This window comes from Rana temporaria, chromosome 3 (genome assembly GCF_905171775.1).
Source record: "Rana temporaria chromosome 3, aRanTem1.1, whole genome shotgun sequence".
In the NCBI taxonomy this organism is placed as follows: Eukaryota; Metazoa; Chordata; class Amphibia; order Anura; family Ranidae; genus Rana; species Rana temporaria.
Window position 1 is genome coordinate 229,741,336 of NC_053491.1, and position 22,708 is coordinate 229,764,043.

At 41.7% G+C, this 22,708-nt stretch overlaps 1 protein-coding gene across 3 annotated transcripts in view; it reads left to right on the top strand.

Moving 5' to 3' along the window:
* Window positions 1–22,708, top strand: part of UNC5A (unc-5 netrin receptor A) — a 571,376-nt gene that overhangs the window by 486,548 nt on the left and 62,120 nt on the right. For all 3 annotated transcript variants that reach the window (XM_040344399.1, XM_040344401.1, XM_040344402.1), the window contains one exon: window positions 1,984–2,152. In XM_040344399.1, coding sequence (XP_040200333.1) covers window positions 1,984–2,152 — 169 coding nt within the window. The remainder of the gene's footprint in view (window positions 1–1,983; window positions 2,153–22,708) is intronic.

Here is a 22,708-nt window from a genome sequence, read left to right on the forward strand (position 1 = left end):
GGGTCGAATGACAGTTTGCCAGGGGTCACAAATCCTTGGCTGTTCCTGAATCCCACACCGCTCTCCCAGCCTTTTCATGGCTGCCCCGCTGGGCTGTTCCTGGAGCCTGCGGCCACATACTCAGTCTCTTCGCAGCCACCCATTCAGTTCATGGCATGGCTGGGGGGCAGAGACTAGAGGTCAGCTGGCTGGTGAGGAATGAGAAGTGGGAGGAGCTGGAGGAGACCCTATCTCCTGATTTCGGCATAGGTGTCACTGCTATGGGACACCACAAAGTCAGAGACAAAGTGAAGCCAGAGACACAGTGAGTAACACTACCTGTGATTAGGGTTGCCATTAAAAATCCCCACTACAGTTCTTAGATCAGCAGATGACCTTGATCAAGAGCACCTAAGTTGCCTGATCAGATCTCCCCCCAGCATTGCCACTCATCCCAACTCCCCACCAGCACTGTCACTGATCCCACCCCCCACCAAGGAATAAGAGAAGGAGTAAAAATAGAGAATACATCCTTCTGTTAAAAAAAATAAATAAATAGCGAATACATGGAAGGGAGAGGAAAAAAAGGGGGAGGAACAAAGAAAAAGGGAGAGAAAGAATAAGAGAGAACAAGACACATGGCTAGAGAGAGGGATGGGGCAAAAAAAAACAAGAAATTAGGATAGAGAGAGATAAAAAGGGAGAAGGAGGACAAAGAGAGTGGTACATCCTAAAATGTACCAGAAGGGGTTTTAATACTTTATGTGTGGAAGGGACTCAGGGATCGCTAAATGTCCGTGTGTGAGGGGCGCAAATTACTTGTCTTGCCTTGGGTGCTGACAACCCACGCTACAAAAATCATTTTACTGTTAGGGGTCCCCACAACTTGGGAAATTATATCAAGGGGTCACGGCACTAGAAGGTTGAGAACCACTGGGTTAGAGCAAAGAGCAGGTGTTGCCTGAAACCCAGCATCCCATGAATTTGCTGGGATCAGGCTTTCAGTGTAGCAACTCTAAACATTCCATCTTCCTAGTCAACTCCGTAATGATGATTTCATACATAACACAGAAAGCTTTTATTGCATCCTTGAAGCTGCTTTCTTTCCCAATTTTGACAAGGTGAAAGCCAAATACAAGTTGAATATTTCCATATAATATTCAATGCCTGACTTCTGGAGCCAGGGGACTGTGTATATGGTAGGTATTTTACACAAAAAAGGTTGAAGCCTTAACATGCTATATGTCATGCCAATTTTAGGTGCAAGCAGTGCTTAGTGGAGTTGTTTTTTTCAGATACCGAAGAGAGATGATTGCCAACTATCTATTATGGGCTAAGCATGTATCAGATTTGGTATATGCTAATTTATTTGAGTTTATTTTATTGTCCAAGGGTAGGTCAATCAGTCTACATGAATATTGATTCATTGCTAGCTTTAGGGATATATAACTGAAGAAAAGCAGAGCAGGCCTGTATACGATTGTAAAGTAGCTTTCCCATACTCCAACTAGAAGACAGTCACACTGCTAACATTTGAACTATTCTTTCAGCTAACCCCACAGTGCTTCAGTGCTATGGGTGTCTAAACCATATATAGATTCATTTATACACACTTATTTACCAAATGCAGTTGCTGCCTAAATAAATCATTATGCAGACAGACAGCACTGGGTCCCCTGTAATGTTACACCCCATAGCTGTTGTATGACCGGTTTTGGGTATCGCTTTTCCCATACCGGATCATACCCTAAATCTGTGTGACCTTTAATGTGAAATGTCATAATTGCGAATGTAATGCGATGATGTGAAAATGTTGTGTCCACGGTGTCAATGTTCCATAGATCCAAGAGTTGCATCATCCACTGTTCTCATGCTAATTATACCAATGTGTGAACTAGATTCTATATTGTTAATTTCCCTTCAAGTCTATGATTTAACTTACTAATATATGCTTCTGTCTGCACTTGCATCTCACATCTTCTACCTTTCCTTTCTAATTTTGAGGTTACCTCTAGCTGGCTGCCAGACACTTCTGGGTCCTATTGTCAGCTGTGGGCCCCCTGGAGTTGTGCTTACCCAACCTGTCATCATTTCAATGGACCACTGCCTGGAGCCCAGCCCTGAGAACTGGACTGTCCGTTTAAAGAAGCAGTCCTGCGAAGGCAGCTGGGAGGTAAGCCACACAGACAGCTGTAAAATCTCACCAGTGACAGTATTATGAGGGATGCTGGCTGTGAGCATTCTGCCGATGACAGGTAGACAGCAAACCACACATGCATACAGCTTAATATGGTGTTCTACAGCTAGAGATTACTTCACATAAGCAAAACATGCCATCTGCTGCCTACATGCACGTGTTATCGCTAGCTGGCTGATTGAGGGCTGCTGTTTGTCTTTTCACAGGCAGAGGGCACTGTGCTCACAACAGTCTCAAACATTGATAAAAACAAGGAGTACTATTAATGTCATCGAACAAAAAATTGTTCCTGGCAAGAACTGACAAATCATACAGCTGAAGTTGTTCTACATTTAATCATATAATCATTTTAAGTACAGAACAAGAGACGCTGAAAAAAAATAAAACTATGTTGCTGACATTTGTTTTTTTTGTAATGCCATAGAGAAATGTAACCAATGTTGATAATATGCCACTGAGCTTATGTGCTAAGCAAATTCATAAAGTGTATGTTACCTTTTTTATAGAATGCAAATGACATATGACTAATGATGTGAAGTTATATAAAGCATTTTTTTTGCAGTTACATGCTGTACCTATTTCATATAGTTTATTGTGAATATTATGATTATTGTTATTTTTATTTCAGTCATACATTTAATTTATGTACTTATTTTTTTTGAAAAGCAATGATTTTTGCAAGTGTTTTTTTTTATAAACTAACTCCCCCTGAAATTCCAAAAGGGGAATTACAATTTTAACAAAAAAACTGTTTAATACCTTTGCAACTTGGGAACTTACTCTATTTAATTATAACACAGTATAATAACATCTTAATGTTGGGGTTTATCCAATAGTAGCATAGCATTTGTTAACCAATAGTAGTAATCCTCCTCAAAGGGTTCTCTACTACTAACAAAATGCTCCTTAAGCCTAGGTTCACATTGCAGCGATTTGTCATGCGATTTGAGAGATTAAATTGCATGACAAGTCGCAGCCAATAGGAGGTAATGACACTGTTCCAATTGATGCGACACTGATTTTGCGGCGCCACAGCGATTTGCAAAAGAAGTTCCTGCACTACATTTGCCGATTTCAAGTGCGACTTCAATAGACATCTGTGCATGAAGCCACACAGATGTCTATCAAGTAGCACCTGAAATCGCGCTGACCTTGCTACTTTGAAATCGCGCTACTTCACTTGGGTGAAGGGTAAGGGTGCATTTACGATTGTGAATGCACCCTGTCTACGATCAGCTGCGAGAACCCCAGTGGGGGTTTCCTCAATTAGCTGCGAGTAGGCAGCTCCATTGAAAGCAATAAGAAACTGCCGGCTCTCACAGCAAATCGCACCCACTCGCATGTAAGCACGCAAACAGCAATCACATGCGAGTTTGAATGTGATTGTTGCATGAGAGATTACGAGTGGGTGCGATTAGCTGCAAGCTACTTTCAATAGGGTTGCCTACTCAAAGTTATCTCCACTGGGGTTCTTACCACTGATCTTGACAGGGTGCATTTGCCAGTGTGAACACAACCTAAAGGTGCTCACTGATATTAAACTGCCGATGCACATATTGATAGGTCTGAGGCGCACAGGAGTGACCATGGTGTAATCTTTGGAAGATTTGGCCATACATACTTGAGGGGGTTGCAGAGAATTAAAGATATCAACTAAAGCAGCAGCTACCAGAACAACAGACTGTTCTAGCTGAATATACAGTCAGTGCTGTCCCTTGTGCTGATTTTTTTTTAAGTTAACTAAAGTTAATCTTTGATGTGATGTAGCAAAATACACACTAGCTGCAACTTGAGGACTTCTGTTGCCATTTTCTGAGACTCTGCTGTGTTTTTGTGAGGTGTCCCCCTCTGCAAAGCATTTTTTTTTTAAAAAGCACTCCAATTGTAAAAAACAAAATACCCTGCCACACAATTGGTGCAAAATCTGGAACACCCACCCTCCACCCATGAATAAAGTGTCCTGTCTTGGCTTTTGGTGCATCGGTCTCCTTCCATCACTGGTTGATTAAATTACTTTTCTGAAAGTTGCGCAGTGCTCTGATCTGTTTCTGATGATGCAGGTGGCTGTACTCTAATTGGACCAGCTAATGAGGGGGAAGGGGGCACGAAAGCAAGGAAATATTTTATATATTTACTCCAGTCATGGTGGGTGGGGGCAATTTCAGAGTTGGTGCCCTCTAAGGCCCCGTACACACGGTCGGTTTGGTCCGATGAGAATGAACCGAAGTTCAGTTTCATCGAACCAAACCGACCGTGTGTATAGGCCATCGGTCTGTTTTCCTTCGGTCCAAAATGTTAAAACATGCTTCAAAACCGAACCGATGGACCGCTGCCCGATCGGACCAAACCGATGGTTAGAACAGAAAAGCATCGGTTCAAAACCCGCGCATGCTCAGAATCAAGTCGACGCATGCTTGGAAGCATTGAACTTTGTTTTTTTCAGCACGTCGTGTGTTTTACGTCACTGCGTTCTGACCCGATCGGTTTTTGAACTGATGGTGTGTACACACATCAGACCATCAGGCCACTTCAGCGGTGAACCGATGAAAACGGTCCGCCGAGCAATTCTCAACGGTTTGGTCCGACCGTGTATACAAGGCCTAAGTATTGCTCCTGGCTCTTGTGACACATCACCTGTCTTACCATAGCGCATATTATTCTGTGGCTCACAATTTCCAATTATTGCAATAATAGATTTATAAGTAGGGTTGGAAGGTGGGAGGGTGAACATTTTGGCATGTAATTCTTATTCAAAGCAACTACTGCTTATGTATTTTTATTATATGCTTAGTTTGAATTGCCCAGGTTTTTGACAGGTTGTCTTCAAAGATTTGCCCACTCTGTACTTGCTCTCCACCATGCAATCCTTTATTATACAATTGGTAAATATTATTTATTATACAATTATACAATTGGTTAATATTATTTATTATACAATTATACAATTGGTTAATATTAAAGATTTGCACACTCTGTACTTGCTCTCCAAAATTACCCACCATGCAATCCTTTATTATACAATTAGTTAATATTATTTATTATACAATTATACAATTGGTTAATATTAAAGATTTGCACACTCTGTACTTGCTCCCCAGAATTACCCACCATGCAATCCTTTGTCCACCTAACAAAAAATCGTAGTTAGTTTTTTATATTTATTGCACCAAAAGATATTATGCTTTAGGCCCCATACACACGAGAGGATTTATCCGCGAATACGGTCCAGCGGACCGTTTCCGCGGATAAATCCTCTCGAGGATTTCAGCGGATTTCTATGCGATGGAGTGTACTCACCATCGCATTGAAATCCGCGCCGAAATCCTCTGGCGATGACGTGTCGCGCCGTCGCCGCAATTATGACGTGGTGACGTGCGCGACGCTGTCATATAAGGAATTCCACGCATGCGTCGAATCATTACGACGCATGCGGGGGATCCCTTCGGACGGATGGATCCGGTGAGTCTGTACAGACCAGCGGATCCATCCGTTGGGATGGATTCCAGCAGATAGATTTGTTTGGCATGTCAGCAAATATTCGATCTGCTGGAATCCATCCCAGGGGAGAAATATCCGCGGAAAAAGATCCGCTGGAGTGTACACACCATAGGATCTATCCGCTGAAACCCATTCGCTGGGATTTTTCAGCGGATGGATTCTATCGTGTGTATGGGGCCTTAGTTTTGTAACATATTTTTCGTCAGGAAATTGTTAATAAAATTGTTGTTTAATAATTCAGGTCACATAAGTTTTGTGCAATTTTGGTTAGAGTGGTAGCTTTGCCACCTTTGTATTGGCTGTGTAAAAAAAATGAATAGAAAAAAAGAAAGCTGCATTACGGCAGTGGACAAGGATCAGAAAATGGTGAACTGCTTGAATTACCCTCCAGAATTGTTGCGCATTTCGTGATAGGAGATGAGCAGCTTTGTGTTGATTACTGTCACAGCACCTCAGACAACAATGATCTGTCTGTGTTTCTGCTGGGATTTATCGATTAAGTAAGGTAACAAAGGTTGAACTTGCCCTTCACCTTGCCTGGGAACATCTTAGAAGACTACAAACAAAACTATTTCAATCACTGAAAAGATTTGTTCTTCCAAAAAAGGCCAACCGCCAACATCATTTTTGAGGGATTAGTGGAGCTCTATATGGGATACCTAAGACGCATATAACTTGTACACTGGAGAATCAATGTATTGTAAGAGATGGGACAATGACAAAGAAGGCTGGCAATGAAGGTATTCTTTAAGAACACAATATCTCCACTACTTCGTGTAGTATGCCAGTAATGATATATTGACCTTCTGTCTTAGTGTTTTATTGAAGGAACTTGGGTCATAGTACAAGGACATGACACTCACAGTTTCAAGATCTATCCTTCTTAAAGGACCAGTAATGCCTGTTACACATGTACGGGATTCCCGGCAGTAAAAAGTCTGCCAGGAATCTCGAGGGTGAAAACCGAGAACCTGCTTGGTAAGTTTTTCCCCCTACACACAAGAGGTTTTCCCGACAGGAAAACTGCGATGGAGCTTTGGTCGGGAATCCCGGCCGTGTGTATGCTCCATCGCTGTTTTTCACATAGGAAAACTGCTGGGAAAAAGACCGCCGGGAATCCCAGCTGGAAAAGAGAGAGCTGGTTCTCTTTTTTTTCCGGCAATTTTCCTGTTGGGAAATGTGCGATGGAGCATACACATGACCGGGATTCCCGACCAAAAGCTTTCATGGCAGTTTTCCCGACGGGAAAACCGGTCGTTTATACGAGGCTTGAATGTCATATAGTATGTCTTGTCTTATCTTATAACAAACCATTTATAGGCTCCTTATATCATAACCAATCTTCACTTGGTTATTTTGGTGCAGAGTATAATTTTATCACATCAGTTGATTAACATATGTGAAATTAAGATTAACCTGATTATTTTCCACTCCTTTAACACACCTAGAAAATGAATAATAATACCAAATGAAAAGTAACATTTTAACCTCAACTTACCCTGTAAATATAACTCTTAAATTGGACTGGAAGACAAAGTGGAAAAATAGCCGGCAACTCCAATCCATAAGAATAAATTTATTGACACATGTAGGAAAACAAAAAAGCAGTCGCGTTTCGAGTGGAAATCCTTGGTCACTGCATTAAACTGGACTGAACCCCTAAACCTACCCCTGAACCCCAATCAAACAGTTACACCTAACCCCTTCTCATAGCATAAACCCTTACCCTAATGCTAGCCAAAAAAAAGTTCAAGGTCAGCCATAATCCTATTGCCAACAATTATCATAACAAAAATTTGCTAATTTATTTCACCTAAACAAATCAAATTGTAATGAATAAACAGCAACAGTTTGGTGCTGACATATAAATCACCATTGCCAAAAATTTGCACCTGAATTTCTGTGCTAATTTTAACTGATAGGTATTTACACCCACTTCCGGTAACAACTCATGCCGCAGACACGTCTCTACCCGCCCCACCCGTCTCTCTTTGTGAATACAGAACCTGCCTCACTAAGTTACGGCGGCATAGCGTATCTGAGATACGCTACGCCCACACAAAGTTACGGCGGGCTATCTGAATCTAGCCCCTAGTGTACACAAAGAATACCAAGATTCAAGTAAGAATATATATATATATTACTGTTGTATTTAGACAAAATTTGTTTAGCCAGGATTTTATATTTAATTTGCATTATGAAGAATACTGTAAGATGATTGAGGCTGGGTTTACACTGAAGCATGGAGGGGCTCACAACAGGGGTCCAGTGTGTTCCTGTCCACTGTTTTTTGGCTGAATTTGGACCTAAAACGGACCAGAAGACTCACTGTGCAATTTGCACCAGAGCCGCTCCGGAGGTGTGTGAACCGGATCCATAGAGAGCCAGTCACGATCTCCTGACATGTGAATTGGATGTGGGGGGAACCCGGATCCAATTCACAATAGTGTGAAACCCAACCTCACACTCCACATGCTATACAAGGAGTAATGAGTTGGAGATGTGTGGCAAAAAAATCTGTCAGGGACATTCACAGGGGACCCTTTGAAACATGGGAAGACAGTGTGCGATTTGGCCAGCAAACATAGATTACATATCAGTTTTGGCTTCTTTATTCATATAATGATACCATATACTGTAGTAAAAAAGAAATGCCACTGAACATAAGGAATGCTTCCCTATTAAGCGCACAAGACAAGTGCTTGTCTCTGTGAGTTGGGTAAGAGTATGTGTCGTGTTTCTTCTGGAAGATGCCTGCTAAGGGGGATTTAATAATACTAGGTGACTTGAGGCTGTAGCAAGATATAGATGTTCCTAGCAAATTACATGGGTCCCTGGTTGATTGCTGCTATTGAACCACATGTAGGTTGACTAAGCCAGCTATAAAACACAAAACAATGTTGGATTTGAAGGATGGAGAAAATGTACCAAGCACTTGGTACATTCATAACGTCATGTTCTTGCTGTTGGATAATGATGTCTAGACAGCAGGTGCGACATAAAGGTTGATGAGGGCTGACATGGGCCGCCAGCTACTTGTGATGTTGTACATCAGAGGTGGCAAGGTGGTATTTGGTGCCCCCCAGCTAATGTTAAATTAATAAAATAACTGTCAACAAGCCATGGATTTTAGGGTAGGTACTTTCAGCTCCAGCGCTGTTATTTCATGTTTATTGTTCTGGTATTTTTTTTTTTAGAAATAATGGATTGATCGCAACCTTAGGCCAGTTTGTTAAGAAGAAGTTCTTAGTGGTGATGTTTTTCAAATAAAGAGAAATGTCTGGTACGTAATCTAAGCCTGCATGAGGTAAATCTGGAAGAACACAATGCTAGTAATACAGAGATGCGTCACGTGTAAAAGGATTGGAACAATATTAAACAGGATTAATGCTTGCTAAGAATATTAATTCAGGTAAGTGGTTAAAGGGGTTGTAAAGGTAAAACAAATGTTTTCCTAAATAGCTTCCTTTACCTTAGTGCAGTCCTCCTTCACTTACCTCATCCTTCCATTTTGCTTTTAAATGTCCTTATTTCTTCTGAGAAATCCTCCCTTCCTGTTCTTCTGTCTGTAACTCCACACAGTAATGCAAGGCTTTCTCTCTGGTGTGGAGTATCACGCTACCCCCCCCCCCCTCCCCAGGAGAGTCAGGACGCCCACTAACACACATCTCCTTTCTCTATCTGCAACATAGAGAGTGTCCTGACTCTCCTGTAATCCAAGGGAAGGGGCAAGCATGACACTCCACACCAGGGAGAAAGCCTTGCATTACTGTGTGGAGTTTCAGACAGAAGAACAGGAAGGGAGGATTTCTCAGAAGAAATAAAGGGCATTTAAAAGCAAAATGGAAGGATGAGGTAAGTGAAGGAGGACTGCACTAAGGTAAAGGAAGCTATTTAGGAGAAAAAAGTGTACCTTTACAACCTCTTTAAAATGGGTCTAACATCAGAGTGACTTTCCATGTTAAGTGTATGCTTGAGATGTAACGTGTAACACCAGGGATTCTTTCACACTGGTTGAATTGATCGGATCCTCCATGGACCAACGAGTGTCATCTGACATGTCGGTTGACACCCGCTGACATCGGATTCGATCCTATCCGCTAAAAACAGACGGATGGGGATTCTTCCCCATCTGTTTGGCAGTCGGGTGTAAACAGACAGGTGGTCCATTTACATCTGACCACCCATAGAGGAGAGCGGGCTGTGTCTGTGTCTGCTTTGCCTAAGTGGAGAGGACACGGACCAGCCATCTGCCTGCTTAGCGGGGTTCAGCAAACAGATTCGCTACTCCAACGGAGCCTTCCCCATGTGGAAGGGGCCTTACAGGGTTTACTACATCTTACATTACAGAGATCACAGACACCTCCTGACTGTGCCTTCCTCTTGGTTTTCTCTCTGGAAGGACAGCCAAATTTGTTCAGGCATCATCCAAGGTTAGCATCAACTTTGTGGACTAAGATGGCAGCTCAGAGATGGCACAGTCATGTCAATTCTGGTGCCTTTGCAGTTATTAGCTAGGTTCACAAATGTCTGACACAGATCTGCCCACTGCTCCAACCACCCTGTGACTCCTTACTCATATCTCCCAACTGTCCCTGATTTCGAAAGACTGTCCCTGATTTGGAGCAATGTCCCTCTGTCCCTCATTCCTCCTCATTTGTCCCTCATTTTGGTCTGAGTTGTATAGTTGTATATAAAACGCCCTTTTTATCTATCAAAAAGTGTTTCCCTGTGCTAAACCTTTCATCTGATTTCTAAATTGCTGCATTTGTAAATTCCAAAAGCCAATATAAAGGAATGGTAGTGGTAAAAAAAGCACCCGTGGGTTGAACCAATCTTTGTACAATTCTCCTTTAAGGGGGTGTGGCAAGGGGTGTGTCCTTTGCCTGCATACTTTTGCTGATAGGTGTCCCTTATTCTCATCTCAAAAAGTTAGTATGCTTACTAAGTTGAGAAATGGCAAAGCAGGGGGCGCTACATTATCTACAAAAGCATATACATGTGAAATTATATATATTTAAATTAAATAAGTGCCAACAGTGCAGTAGCCAATCAACACCCAGTTGGGTGAATAATAGGCCGGTAAGTATCAACAAAACTTTCCCATGCATTTATCATAATCAAAGAAGTCCATCTCAGAGTATCAGTGAATAATATAAGTGTCCATAGGTAGTAGTGCAAGATACGGATTTGGCCAAAGTTTTACCACCCAAACCGACCTTTATATATAGAAAGGCTCCAGGTCTAAAAAATATGATAGCGGGTAATGTTTAGGGAACAAGACAAATCCGTGGCCTACTATAAACGGTATATTGATGATATTATACTGCTGTGGGAGGGTTCCCAAGCAACATTGGAAGTATTCCTATCTCAAATGAATACCAATCGGTATGGTCTTAGCTTCACAGCTGAATCAAGTTTGACCTCCATCGACTACTTGGATCTTACAATCATGAAAAATGGTAACCATGTCTGCACAAAAACATTCTTTAAATCCACGGATCGGAACGGATTTGTGCCGACCAATAGCTGCCACCATCCAAAATGGCTGGGAGCTATCCCCAAAGGGCAATATATGCGTATCTGTCGAAATTGCAATGAAACAACTGATTTTGAACAACAGGCCAATATGTTGACTGACAGGTTTATTGCTAAGGGTTATTCCCAAACCAAACTATCAAATATTAAGGAAGAAGTTTTGGCTATGGATAGGCAAACACTGCTGGTATCCAGAGCAAGGCTCTCCCGCCAGGGTGAACTAGCCTTTTTGTCTGCATACCACAGACAATATAAAAGTGTTGAAAAGATCTTTAACCACTTCCCGACCTCCTCATGTACATTTACGTCGGCAGAATGGCACGGACAGGCACAATCACGTACCTGTACGTGCCTGCCTAGACGTGAGTGGGGGGTCCGATCAGGACCCCCCCCCGGTACATGCGGAGGTCGGGTCCGCTCGGGGAGCGATCCGGGACGACGGCGCGGCTATTTGTTTATAGCCGCTCCGTCGCGATCGCTCCCCGGAGCTGAAGAACGGGGAGAGCCATGTGTAAACACGGCTTCCCCGTGCTTCACTGTGGCGGCGCATCGATCGAGTGATCCCTTTTATTAGGGAGACTCGATCGATGATGTCAGTCCTACAGCCACACCCCCCTACACTAGTAAACACATACACAGTGATCCCTAAATGTTACAGCGCCCCCTGTGTTTAACTCCCAAACTGCAACTGTCATTTTCACAATAAACAATGCAATTTAAATGCATTTTTTGCTGTGAAAATGACAATGGTCCCAAAAATGTGTCAAAATTGTCCGAAGTGTCCGCCATAATGTTGCAGTCACGAAAAAAATCGCTGATCGCCGCCATTACTAGTAAAAAAAATAAAAAAAATAAAAATGCAAAAAAACTATCCCCTATTTTGTAAACGCTATAAATTTTGCGCAAACCAACCGATAAACGATTATTGCGATTTTTTTTTACCAAAAATAGGTAGAAGAATACGTATCGGCCTAAACTGAGGAAAAATTATTTTTTTATATATGTTTTGGGGGATATTTATTACAGCAAAAAGTAAAAAATATTGCATTTTTTTCAAAATTGTCGCTCTATTTTTGTTTATAGCGCAAAAAATAAAAACCGCAGAGGTGATCAAATACCACCAAAAGAAAGCTCTATTTGTGGGGAAAAAAGGACGCTAATTTTGTTTGGGAGCCACGTCGCACGACCGCGCAATTGTCTGTTAAAGCGACGCAGTCCCGAACTGTAAAAACCCCTTGGGTCTTTAGCCAGCATATTGGTCCGGGGCTTAAGTGGTTAAACAATTTTGTCCCATCTTACTGAAAGATACGGATTTGGCCAAAGTTTTACCACCCAAACCGACCTTTATATATAGAAAGGCTCCAGGTCTGAGAAATATGATAGCGGGTAATGTCCCAGACCCCCCTGAAAAACCATCAACGTTTCTGGATGGTTCAGGTTTTCATTATTGTACCTGCTGCAGATCCTGTAAAAGCACTAACAGAAAGGGTAGGAAAGTGAGCAAATTCAGGTCAAGTGTAACCAAACAAGAATTTGTTATTAAACCACTTATTACCTGCCATTCCAAGTATGTCACCTATGTCCTGGAGTGCCCATGCACATTCCAGTATGTGGGACGGACTACTAGAGAGTTGAAGGTGAGGATAAATGAGCATGTAGCTAATATCATCAAAGGCTACCCAAATCATAGTGTTTCCAGGCATTTTGATCTATTCCATGATAGGGACCCACGCAAAAGCTCACGTTTTATGGAATTGACAAAATTACCAGCCACTGGAGAGGGACCAACCTCTCCAGGGCGGTGTCTCAAAATGAGACCCAGTGGCTGCACCGCCTAAGAACGATGCGACCACTGGGCCTCAATGTAGAGCTCGATTTAAACTGTTTTTTGACCAATGAATGAGGGATGGATGGTGGGATCTATGAATATTCAATCGTACTAGGTAATTATTAGGGGTTTCAATCCACATTTGAATTGATTTAATTTAATATTAAATTGTTAAATTACAGTCCATTTTTAACGAACACATCATGGCTTCTTATTATTACACAACCTATTATGTAAATCAATGTAAATGTATTTAACATTATAGGGTTGTCATGCATATGGTTGGTACATTATTCCTGCTATGGTTGTTATCTGGTCCGTTGTTATGGATCGGGTGTGGGGTATTAGATTGTCAATGCAGGAGTAAAATGTTAACGCTATGTTATAGGGTATTCGATTGTCAGTGCAGGACTATAGTGCTAACGTTATGATATGTATAATTTCTTAACCTTTTTTAACTTATTTTTAATTGATATTGCTTCTCTGTAGGGGCATGTTGTTATTGCCAATGGAGTGCTGCTTATTTAGGCTCTAGGGGTGATTTGTGTATAGTTGCTGCGGTAACCGGGATAGAGGCGGTCCTAGGCTCCCATCCAATTAGCTGACAGAAGGACCTATATTATGGGTCCTGTGCGTGCACCAGGTACGCTTCCTGATGACGTTATAGACGAAACGTACTTCGAGGCGGTACCTGGGCACGCACAGCTTTTAAATTTCCGGTCCCGCTGGTTCTCTGACGCCAGAGGTGGAACGCACGCCAGCTTCCCCAGCGAGGAACTATCTCTTTTTTTTATTGTGTAATTTTATTCATTTTAATAAATGGTATCATGCTATGGCGGTCCCCTTTTCTTTTTGTCATGCTTTATGACATCCAAGTCAAGCTGAACCAAAGGAACTAAAGGAACCTAGCTGCCACACTTTGTCCATTGTGACAAAATGCTCCATTTGACCTCTTTTTAACGAAATAGGTCAACGACATTTGGTAAGGTGCCATCCTTAAAAGCACTTTTTTTTCCAAATTTTCTTTCTTTTTTCATTTATTTAGCAAAAAAAAAACAGTGGGGATTAACCACTTAAGTCCCGGACCAAAATGCAGGTAAAGGACCTGACCAGTTTTTGCGATTCGGCACTGCGTCGCTGTAACTGACAATTGCGCGGTCGTGCGACGTGGCTCCCAAACAAAATTGGCGTCCTTTTTTTCCCACAAATAGAGCTTTCTTTTGGTGGTATTTGATCACCTCTGCGGTTTTTATTTTTTGCGCTATAAACAAAAATAGAGCAACAATTTTGAAAAAAAATCAATATTTTTTACTTGTTGCTATAATAAATATCCCCCAAAAATATATATAAAAAAAAATGTCCTCAGTTTAGGCCGATACATATTCTTCTACCTATTTTTGGTTAAAAAAATCGCAATAAGCGTTTATCGATGGGTTTGCGCAAAATTTATAGCGTTTACAAAATAGGGGATAGTTTTATTGCATTTTTATAAAAAACATTTTTTACTACTAATGGCGGTGATCAGCGATTTTTTTCGTGACTGCGTCATTATGGCGGACACATCGGACAATTTTGACACATTTTTGGGACCATTGTCATTTTCACAGCAAAAAATGCTATAAAAATGCATTGTTTACTGTGAAAATGACAATTGCAGTTTGGGAGTTAACCACTAGGGGGCGCTGAAGGGGTTAGGTGTGACCTCATATGTGTTTCTAACTGTAGGGGGGCGGGGCTGGATGTGTGACGTCATTGATCGTCTTTCCCTATATCAGGGAACAGACGATCAATGACAGTGCCACAGTGAAGAACGGGGAAGCTGTGTTTACACACAGCCCCCCCCCGTTCTTCAGCTCCGGGGAGCCGATCGCGGGACTCCGGCGGCGATCGGGTCTTCGGGTCCCGCGGCCGCGGTCATGGAGCCTCGGCTGGGCACTTAACCTCTTTCCCACCGCGCTATAGACAAAACATGTCTACAGCGCGGTCGAGTTGTTCTGGGAGCGCAAAAAAAAAAAAAAAAACCCAGAGGTGATCAAATACCACTAAAAGAAAGCTCTATTTGTGGGAAAAAAGGACAAAAATTTCAGAAGGGTACAATGTTGTATGACTGAGTAATTGTCATTCAAATTGTGAGAGCACGAAAGCTGAAAATTGATCTGGTTAGGAAGGGGGTTTAAGTGCCCAGTGGTCAAGTGGTTAAAGAGGACATACAGGTACGTGCTTGTGCCCAGCCGTGCCATTCTGCCGACGTATATGTGCAGGAGGCGGTCCTTAAGTGGTTAAATACCACCAAAAAAAGCAGCAACATTTTTATGAAAAGAATGGTAAAATATTTATTTGGGTACAGTGTTGCGTGACCGCACAATTATCATTCAAAGTGTGACAGTGCTGAAAGCTGAAAATTGTCCTGGGCAGGAACAGGGTAGAAGTGTCCAGTATTGAAGTGGTTAAAATAATATACTATTGCTGTATATGTGACCTGCTAGGAATATATTTATGCAGTTTTGTAAAGCTATTGAAAGGTCCACTATTCAGACTCTGATGATGCTATAAAGCAAGTAATGGTGTATTAAAAGCACTGTCCTTAATAGTTATTAGTAACTACATAAAGACAAACAGAGGGGTGGCAGCAACACAATACACTGTAAAAGATTAGTAGCATTTCAAATGTGACATCGCCATCCAAAGTAAAAGGGTAGCAACCAGGGTAAAGATAAAACGTTAGTATAATTCCAGGCACGAGTTTGGTGATTATATAATCTAAAGTGAAAGCTTATTATTAATGCTATTTCAGATATGAGTTCACTGCCAGAAAGGAGGTTAAGCTTGACAAAAACTTCTAATACCAAATAAAAAAGAAAAAACCTTTAGCCCGGGTTCACACTGGGCTGCGGGAATAAAGATTTCACTCCCGCTGGCAGTCCCGATTTCGGCCGCAATTTCAGAGACATCTGTGCAGGTTTCTGCACAGACGGTCAATGTAAATCGCAGCCCGAAATCGCCAAAAGTAATACAGAAACTACTTTTTGGAATCGGTGCAGCGCCGCAGATGCGGTGTCGCACCAATTAGGATGATGCCATTGCCGACAATTGTTGGAAAATTACGCTGATTTGACAAGCGATTTGACATATCAGATCGCATGTCAAATCGTACCAATGTGAACCAGGGCTTATGCTGATTGATGGTCTCATCATTTGTAATCTATGTCTGTAACAACTACTGTTATTCAATTTTTACTTGGTATACTACTAATACTAACACATTTGCTTCATGGTCCCTATAAGGCCTCATGCACACTGGACATTAATTAAAATAACTTTATAAAAACAGCAGTAGCTTTGCAGTGAGTTTTTCAACTTTTTTGCAATAGTGTTTTTTTTTGCGTTTTTTTGCGTTTTTACGCATTAGCTCTTTCTTAGTGCTTTTTTTTTTGTGTATAGAAAATTGTTTAGTTTTTTTTTTTTCATTTCACATAGCTTAATTTATTAAATTTAAAAGACATGTGGCAGCTAAATTATCTAATATGCAGATTTCCTATAGAGTACCGTATTTGCCGGTGTATAAGGCGACCGGGCGTATAAGACGACCCCCTAATTTAATTATTTTTTACGATTTTTTGCCTGTCCTCACCGTATAAGACGACCCCCCTTCCGAGGCTTCCGACGCTTCATATTTCTTCCTTCTGGAGACATATTTTTCTTCATTCTTGCTGGAGCTGGAGCCATTAATGGGGAGCGATGTATTCTATTAATGAATACAAAGTCTGCTTGGATTGGCAGAGGCTGTAACATCATCTGCCCACGCCTCTCTGACTCTCAAAGCCAATCCGGGCAGGCTACTGTATGTAGCCTGCTCGGATTGACAGAGGTTGTTACTCCAATCCGAGCAGACTCTGTATTCGTTTGAATACATCGCTCACCGGGATTGTCTAAGCGGTATATACTGTATGTAGACAAAGCTACATACAGTATTACCACACATCCAGCAGGCATCCAAGCAGCTGACCCGGCCTATAAGACGACCCCTGCTTTTTGGTCAGTTTTTTTAAGTGTAAAAGGTAGTCTTATACGCCAGAAAATACAGCACTCTATTTTAGTTATTCTCCGGCTCTACTATATGTTTTTCTTTCTAGAGAAGGGAACCCATTTTTTCCAGCCAAGGCCTCCGCATCTTCTCAAATTTCTTAAGGTTACCCTTTTTTTCAATGGATAAAAAACTTTAAATGCTGCTGAGCGACGTTTTTGAGTGTTTATCAGCGTTAGAGCGTTTTTACAACTGAAAACGTCTCAGAAGTCAGTGTTTTTTTTTTTTTTTTTTTACTGCTCAAAAATGGCACTGCCCAAAACTGCGGATAACAGCCTATGGGGCAGATCCACAAAGAAATTACGCTGGCGTATCTCTTGATACGCCGCGTAATTTCAAATTTTGCGCGTCGTATCTTTGTTTTGTATCCACAAAACAAGATACGACGGCATCTCGGCTAGATCCGACAGGCGTATGTCTTAGTACGCCGTTGGATCCAAGCTGCAATTTTTCGGCGGCCGCTAGGAATTCCGCGTCGAGTATGCAAATTAGCTAGTTACGGCGTTCTGCGAACGTACGTCCGGCCGGCACATTTTTTTACATCGTTTGCATTCGGCTTTTTCCGGGGGGGTAGTTAAAGCTGCTGTTATGAGGCGCACTCAATGTTAAGTATGGCCGTCGTTCCCGCGTACAATTTTGAATTTTTTGCGTTGTTTGCGTAAGTCGTTCGCGAATAGGAATTTGTGTAGAATGACGTCACCGTCGTAAGCATTGGCTGGTTCCGGTTTAATTTTGAGCATGCGCACTGGGATACCCCCACGGACGGCGCATGCGCAGTTAAAAAAAAACGTCATTTACGTCGGGTCACGACGTATTTACATAAAACACGCCCCCATCACATCAATTTGAATTCTGCGCCCTTACGCCGCAAGAGATACACTACGCCGCCATAACTTACGGCGCAAATTCTTTGTGGATTCCAAAAAAAGTCGTAGATATGCTGCGCCCGGCGCAAAGGTACGTGGATCTGCCCCTATGTGTGCATGGACACATAGGATAACATGATGGAGAGTTTAGTGACTGTAGAAAAAAACATCTACAGCCAAAAACCTTTGGCTTATTCCTAGTCCCTAAGAGGATTCTTTTTTTTTTTTTTTTTTTCCTCTACAGTGAAACCTTGGATTAGGAGCATAATCCGTTCCAGGAGAATGCTTGTAATCCAAAACACTTGCATATCAAAGAACGTTTCCCCATAGAAGTCAATGGAAAAAATATAATTTGTTCCGCATTGACTTCTGTGGCATACAATGCCGCATGTGGCCAAAGGTGGGTGGGGCACCGGAGAGCCTTCGGAAATACTCGGAAAGGCTCTGGGACAGCTGAGCTGAACTTGGAAAACCTTGGAAAGATTTGGTAAATGAGTATTTCTGAGTTTTTCCAAGTATTTCCTCCGCTCGGCTCTGCTTGGCTCTGGCGCCCGCACACCTCTGGCCAAATGCAGTACTGCACGCCCCATTAGCTTGAATTCTACTTGTTTTGCAAGACAACACTCGAAAACCAAGTCAGAATTAAAAAAAAAAGTTGCTCGTTATTCAAAATGCTCATTAACCATGTTACTGGTAAACCAAGGTTCCACTGTATTTTCATCTCTATTTCACAAATCAACTAAAAGTAAAGACCTTTGCATTGTACCATCTCTGAAACTACATGACAGTGTACAGTAATTAACAGATTTGTCCCAAGAGCATCTTCCGAGAACAAGCCCTGGAACTGATATTCTCTCACTGTTAGCCACTGGAAAACAACATGTGGCTAAACAAGTAAAAGCTATTTAGAGTAAAAACAGTAGTGAGAGGTTTTACCTAAAGCAACTGCTCCAGAGGGGAAATCAAATAAAAAATTTGCTAAAGTATATAGATGACCCTTACCATATGTGATTTATTTATTATCTGAAAATTCCTAAATATGCTGTATCTTCCAGCACTGCTAGTATAAATGCATGACATCTATATGTATACTATCTTCCCATAATTCCATATACAAGAGAAATCAGATGTAATCAAGCTGTATTGCATTATTCAGTGCTGTAATCTTGATCTATTTTCAGGCACTGAGAGCTGAAAGTAGAAATGATTAGACATCTTACAGAAGGGCAGTAGTATAGAGAAAACCTCAGCATTGTGACGTTGCTTGTTCACAATCCGGAGGCAGACAGGTGACATGGGAAGCTGCAAATAGCTATGCAATGGGGTACTTCTACATTCGGTATATGGGGATATTTCTATTTCTCAAATTTGCAAAAAAGATTTTGGAATGTAAAACAGTTCAACTACATGTATTTCAATTGTATATTAATCGATTTGAATGGTTCTTGGCTTTCAAGCTACCATCTTGTTGGCTTCTATAGATAATACCACTTTCTCTTCTCTTCTTAGTGAAAGCAGAACTATAGTCAATGTATCAATATGTTTTACAGTGTTAAAGCAAAACTCCACTTTTGTTGAGAAAAAACATTCCCCTAGGTACTGTATATTGCAAGGATTTTAACAAACGTTGTTGCAGATTCCTACCTGTTGTTATTCTGAAGAAATCCCTGTGTGTTTGTCTGTGTCCATGTGGTAATCTATTGGGAGTGGTTTCATAATTATCAATGAGCTGCAGCACCTGCAGGGCTCTAATTAAGAAAAATTGCCTTTAGACGTGATTCCTTACAGGGACTATCTCACCAAAAATGACATTATTGTTGCAGGAGATGCCTGACATCACAGACAAGCTAGTAGGAAAAAGGTAGACCACACCAATTCTTGCCCCATTCATTCCTTCAAACAGTTTGTCCCTTCCTACATAGCCAAACAAGTGCTGGGTGGACCCTCCCACCTTGAGGTTATTTTTACAGCTTGATAGGAGCAAGGGACTATGAAAAGCAGCTGTTGGCTCCTTCACAAAGTCAAGTTGCTGTTTTTAAATAAAAGCCAATACAATGTGGCACTGGCTACTAGTTGACTTATATTTTACCTTTGAGTATAGACTGTGGGCTAGATTCAGCAAGGTTTTACGCCAGCGTATCTATAGATACGCCGCGTAAATTCAAAGCTGCCCCGGCGTATCTTCTTTCTGTATTCAGAAAGCAAGATACGCCAAAATTAGGCTAAGATCCGACTGGCGTAAGTCTCTTACGCCGTCGTATCTTAGGGTGCATATTTACGCTGGCCGCTAGGTGGCGCTTCCGTAATTTTCGGCGTAGAATATTAAAAAAGACCTAGATACGCCGATTCACAAACGTACGTGCGCCCGACGGAATTTTTTACGTAGTTTGCGTAAGGTTTTCCCGGCGTATCGTTGCTCCTGCTTCTATTCGCAATGTTAAGTATGGACGTCGTTCCTGCGTCGAATTTTGCATTTTTTTACGTCATTTGCGTAAGTTGTTCGCGAATAGGGCTGGGCGTAATTTACGTTCACGTCGAAAGCAATGACGATTTGCGGCGGAATTTCGAGCATGCGCACTGGGATTCTTTCACAAACGGCGCATGCGCCATTCGTAAAAAACGTAAGATACGCGGAGTCAACCATAATTTAAATAAAACACACCCACATCATCCCCATTTGAATTAGGCGGGCTTACGCCGGCCCACATACGTTACACCGCCGTAACTTAGGGCGCAAGATGCAGCGTAACATGTCGGAGAAACATTACACCCGCACAATGTTACGCAGGGCTACCTATAGCCCTGTGTGAACTGCTTAAAGTGGTTGTTAACGGAACACCTAACTTGGAAAATATGTCATTATTTTGACATTAAATACCGGGGTCATGGCAGTAGCTAGATACTATAACCTCTGTAAAAGTGATAAAAGTGAGCCCAGAGGCGTATTCGCCTTGGGATCACTTTTGGAAGCGCCAAAAAGTTGCCCCCCCCCCTAAAGCTGCTTCTGGGTGGTTCCCAGGCTAACCTTACCGATCGCTGAGCCTGGGAGCCATCCGGCACCGTCAGGGTTTTTGTATAGAGATAAGTGATGGTAAGATGGCCACCGCTCATCTAGATCTCTCCATAGGGAGGACATGTCATGCTGTATTGTTATCGCAGGGGATGTTTACATTCCTTGTGATAGCAATAAAAGTGATAAAAATGTTTTTTTTAAAGGGACAGTGTAAAATTTTTCAAAATATAATAAAATAAATAAAAGTAGTGAACACATACATAGATCATGCAGACTTGTGAGGTATTGCCACTAAAGGCTGAGCGAGAGCAATAATTCTAGCAATAGATCTCCTCTATAACTCTAAACTAGGAACCTGTGGAAATGTTTAAAGTGTTGATGATGGAGATTTTTAAGTACCGTAATTTGGTGCCATTGCATGAGCGCACACAATTTTAAAGCGTGACATGTTAGGTATCTATTTACTCAGCATAACATCATCTTTCATATTATACAGAAAAATTGGGGTATATATATTATGTTTTTTTCTTAATTCATTAAATTGTATTCTTTTCCAAAATAAATTGTGTTCGAAAAAACGCTGCTCAAAAACCGTGTGACATAACAAATTCAGACAAACGCTATTTTATTCTCTAGGGTCTCTGCTAAAAATATATAATGTTTGGGGGTTCTAAGTGATTGTCTAACAAAAAATACTGATTTAAACTTGTAAGCAACAAATGTCAGAAAAAGGCTGGGTCCTTACAGCTGGGTTCACACTAGTGCGATGTGGGAACCCTGCGAATCCACTGCGGGTTCCTGCATTGCACCTGACTTGCACAGCAGTTCACACTGCCATATGCGAACTGCTGGGGAGTGTCATACATTGTTAATGACACCCCCATTTCAGCTTGCATATCGCACTGCGAACTGTCAGTTCGAACATGAATCAGATCGCATGGTTGTGGACACCCATGCGGTCTGATTCTGTTGTGGACCAATAAAAGGGTCCTGTGCGAGTTTCGTCTGAATGCGATGCGATTTCAGCCATACTATCTGTATGGCTGAAATCGCTTCGCACCGACATTGCATGCAGTGCAGTGCTATTCGAATCACATGGGATAATGCACAGCGCGCTAGTGTGAACTGGCCCTAAGTGGTTAAAAATGAACAAAGCAAATACTTCTATAGTGTGAACTTCCCTCAATCTGAAGCACTGAGTGTGATTTCTGTCTGCTGTCTCCTCCCTCTGCGATCTGCATGAGTCACTTTTGATTGCGTATCCTGACAAAACGACACCACCTAGCATGCAGCAGGTAATTGGCAGCCTCAGCCATGCATATTCACTTATCAGATTGTGTAGAGGGTGGTGTGTGTCTATTCCCTCCACTCAGGTCTCAAATTACACTCAGCTCTCCTTTCTGTGCTGTGCAGTGTGTGACATCAGAAATGCTGTTAAAACGGCGTACTTTAAATGACTGTAGAGAAGAGAAGGCTACAGATAAACAGGCACTGCTTATTTAGAAGGATTTGTTAAATCTCTGTGTATACCCTGAGATTAGTCACTTCAGTGGATATGTATAACAGTTTACAACCACCCATATATATATATCAAGGCCGTATTGTAATAGAAATAATCTTGATGAAAAATGCCAATTAATAAAGTACAGACGTACAAGCTTATGACTTTGGATGACCACAGGTAAAAATGCGAGCCTGGAAATTC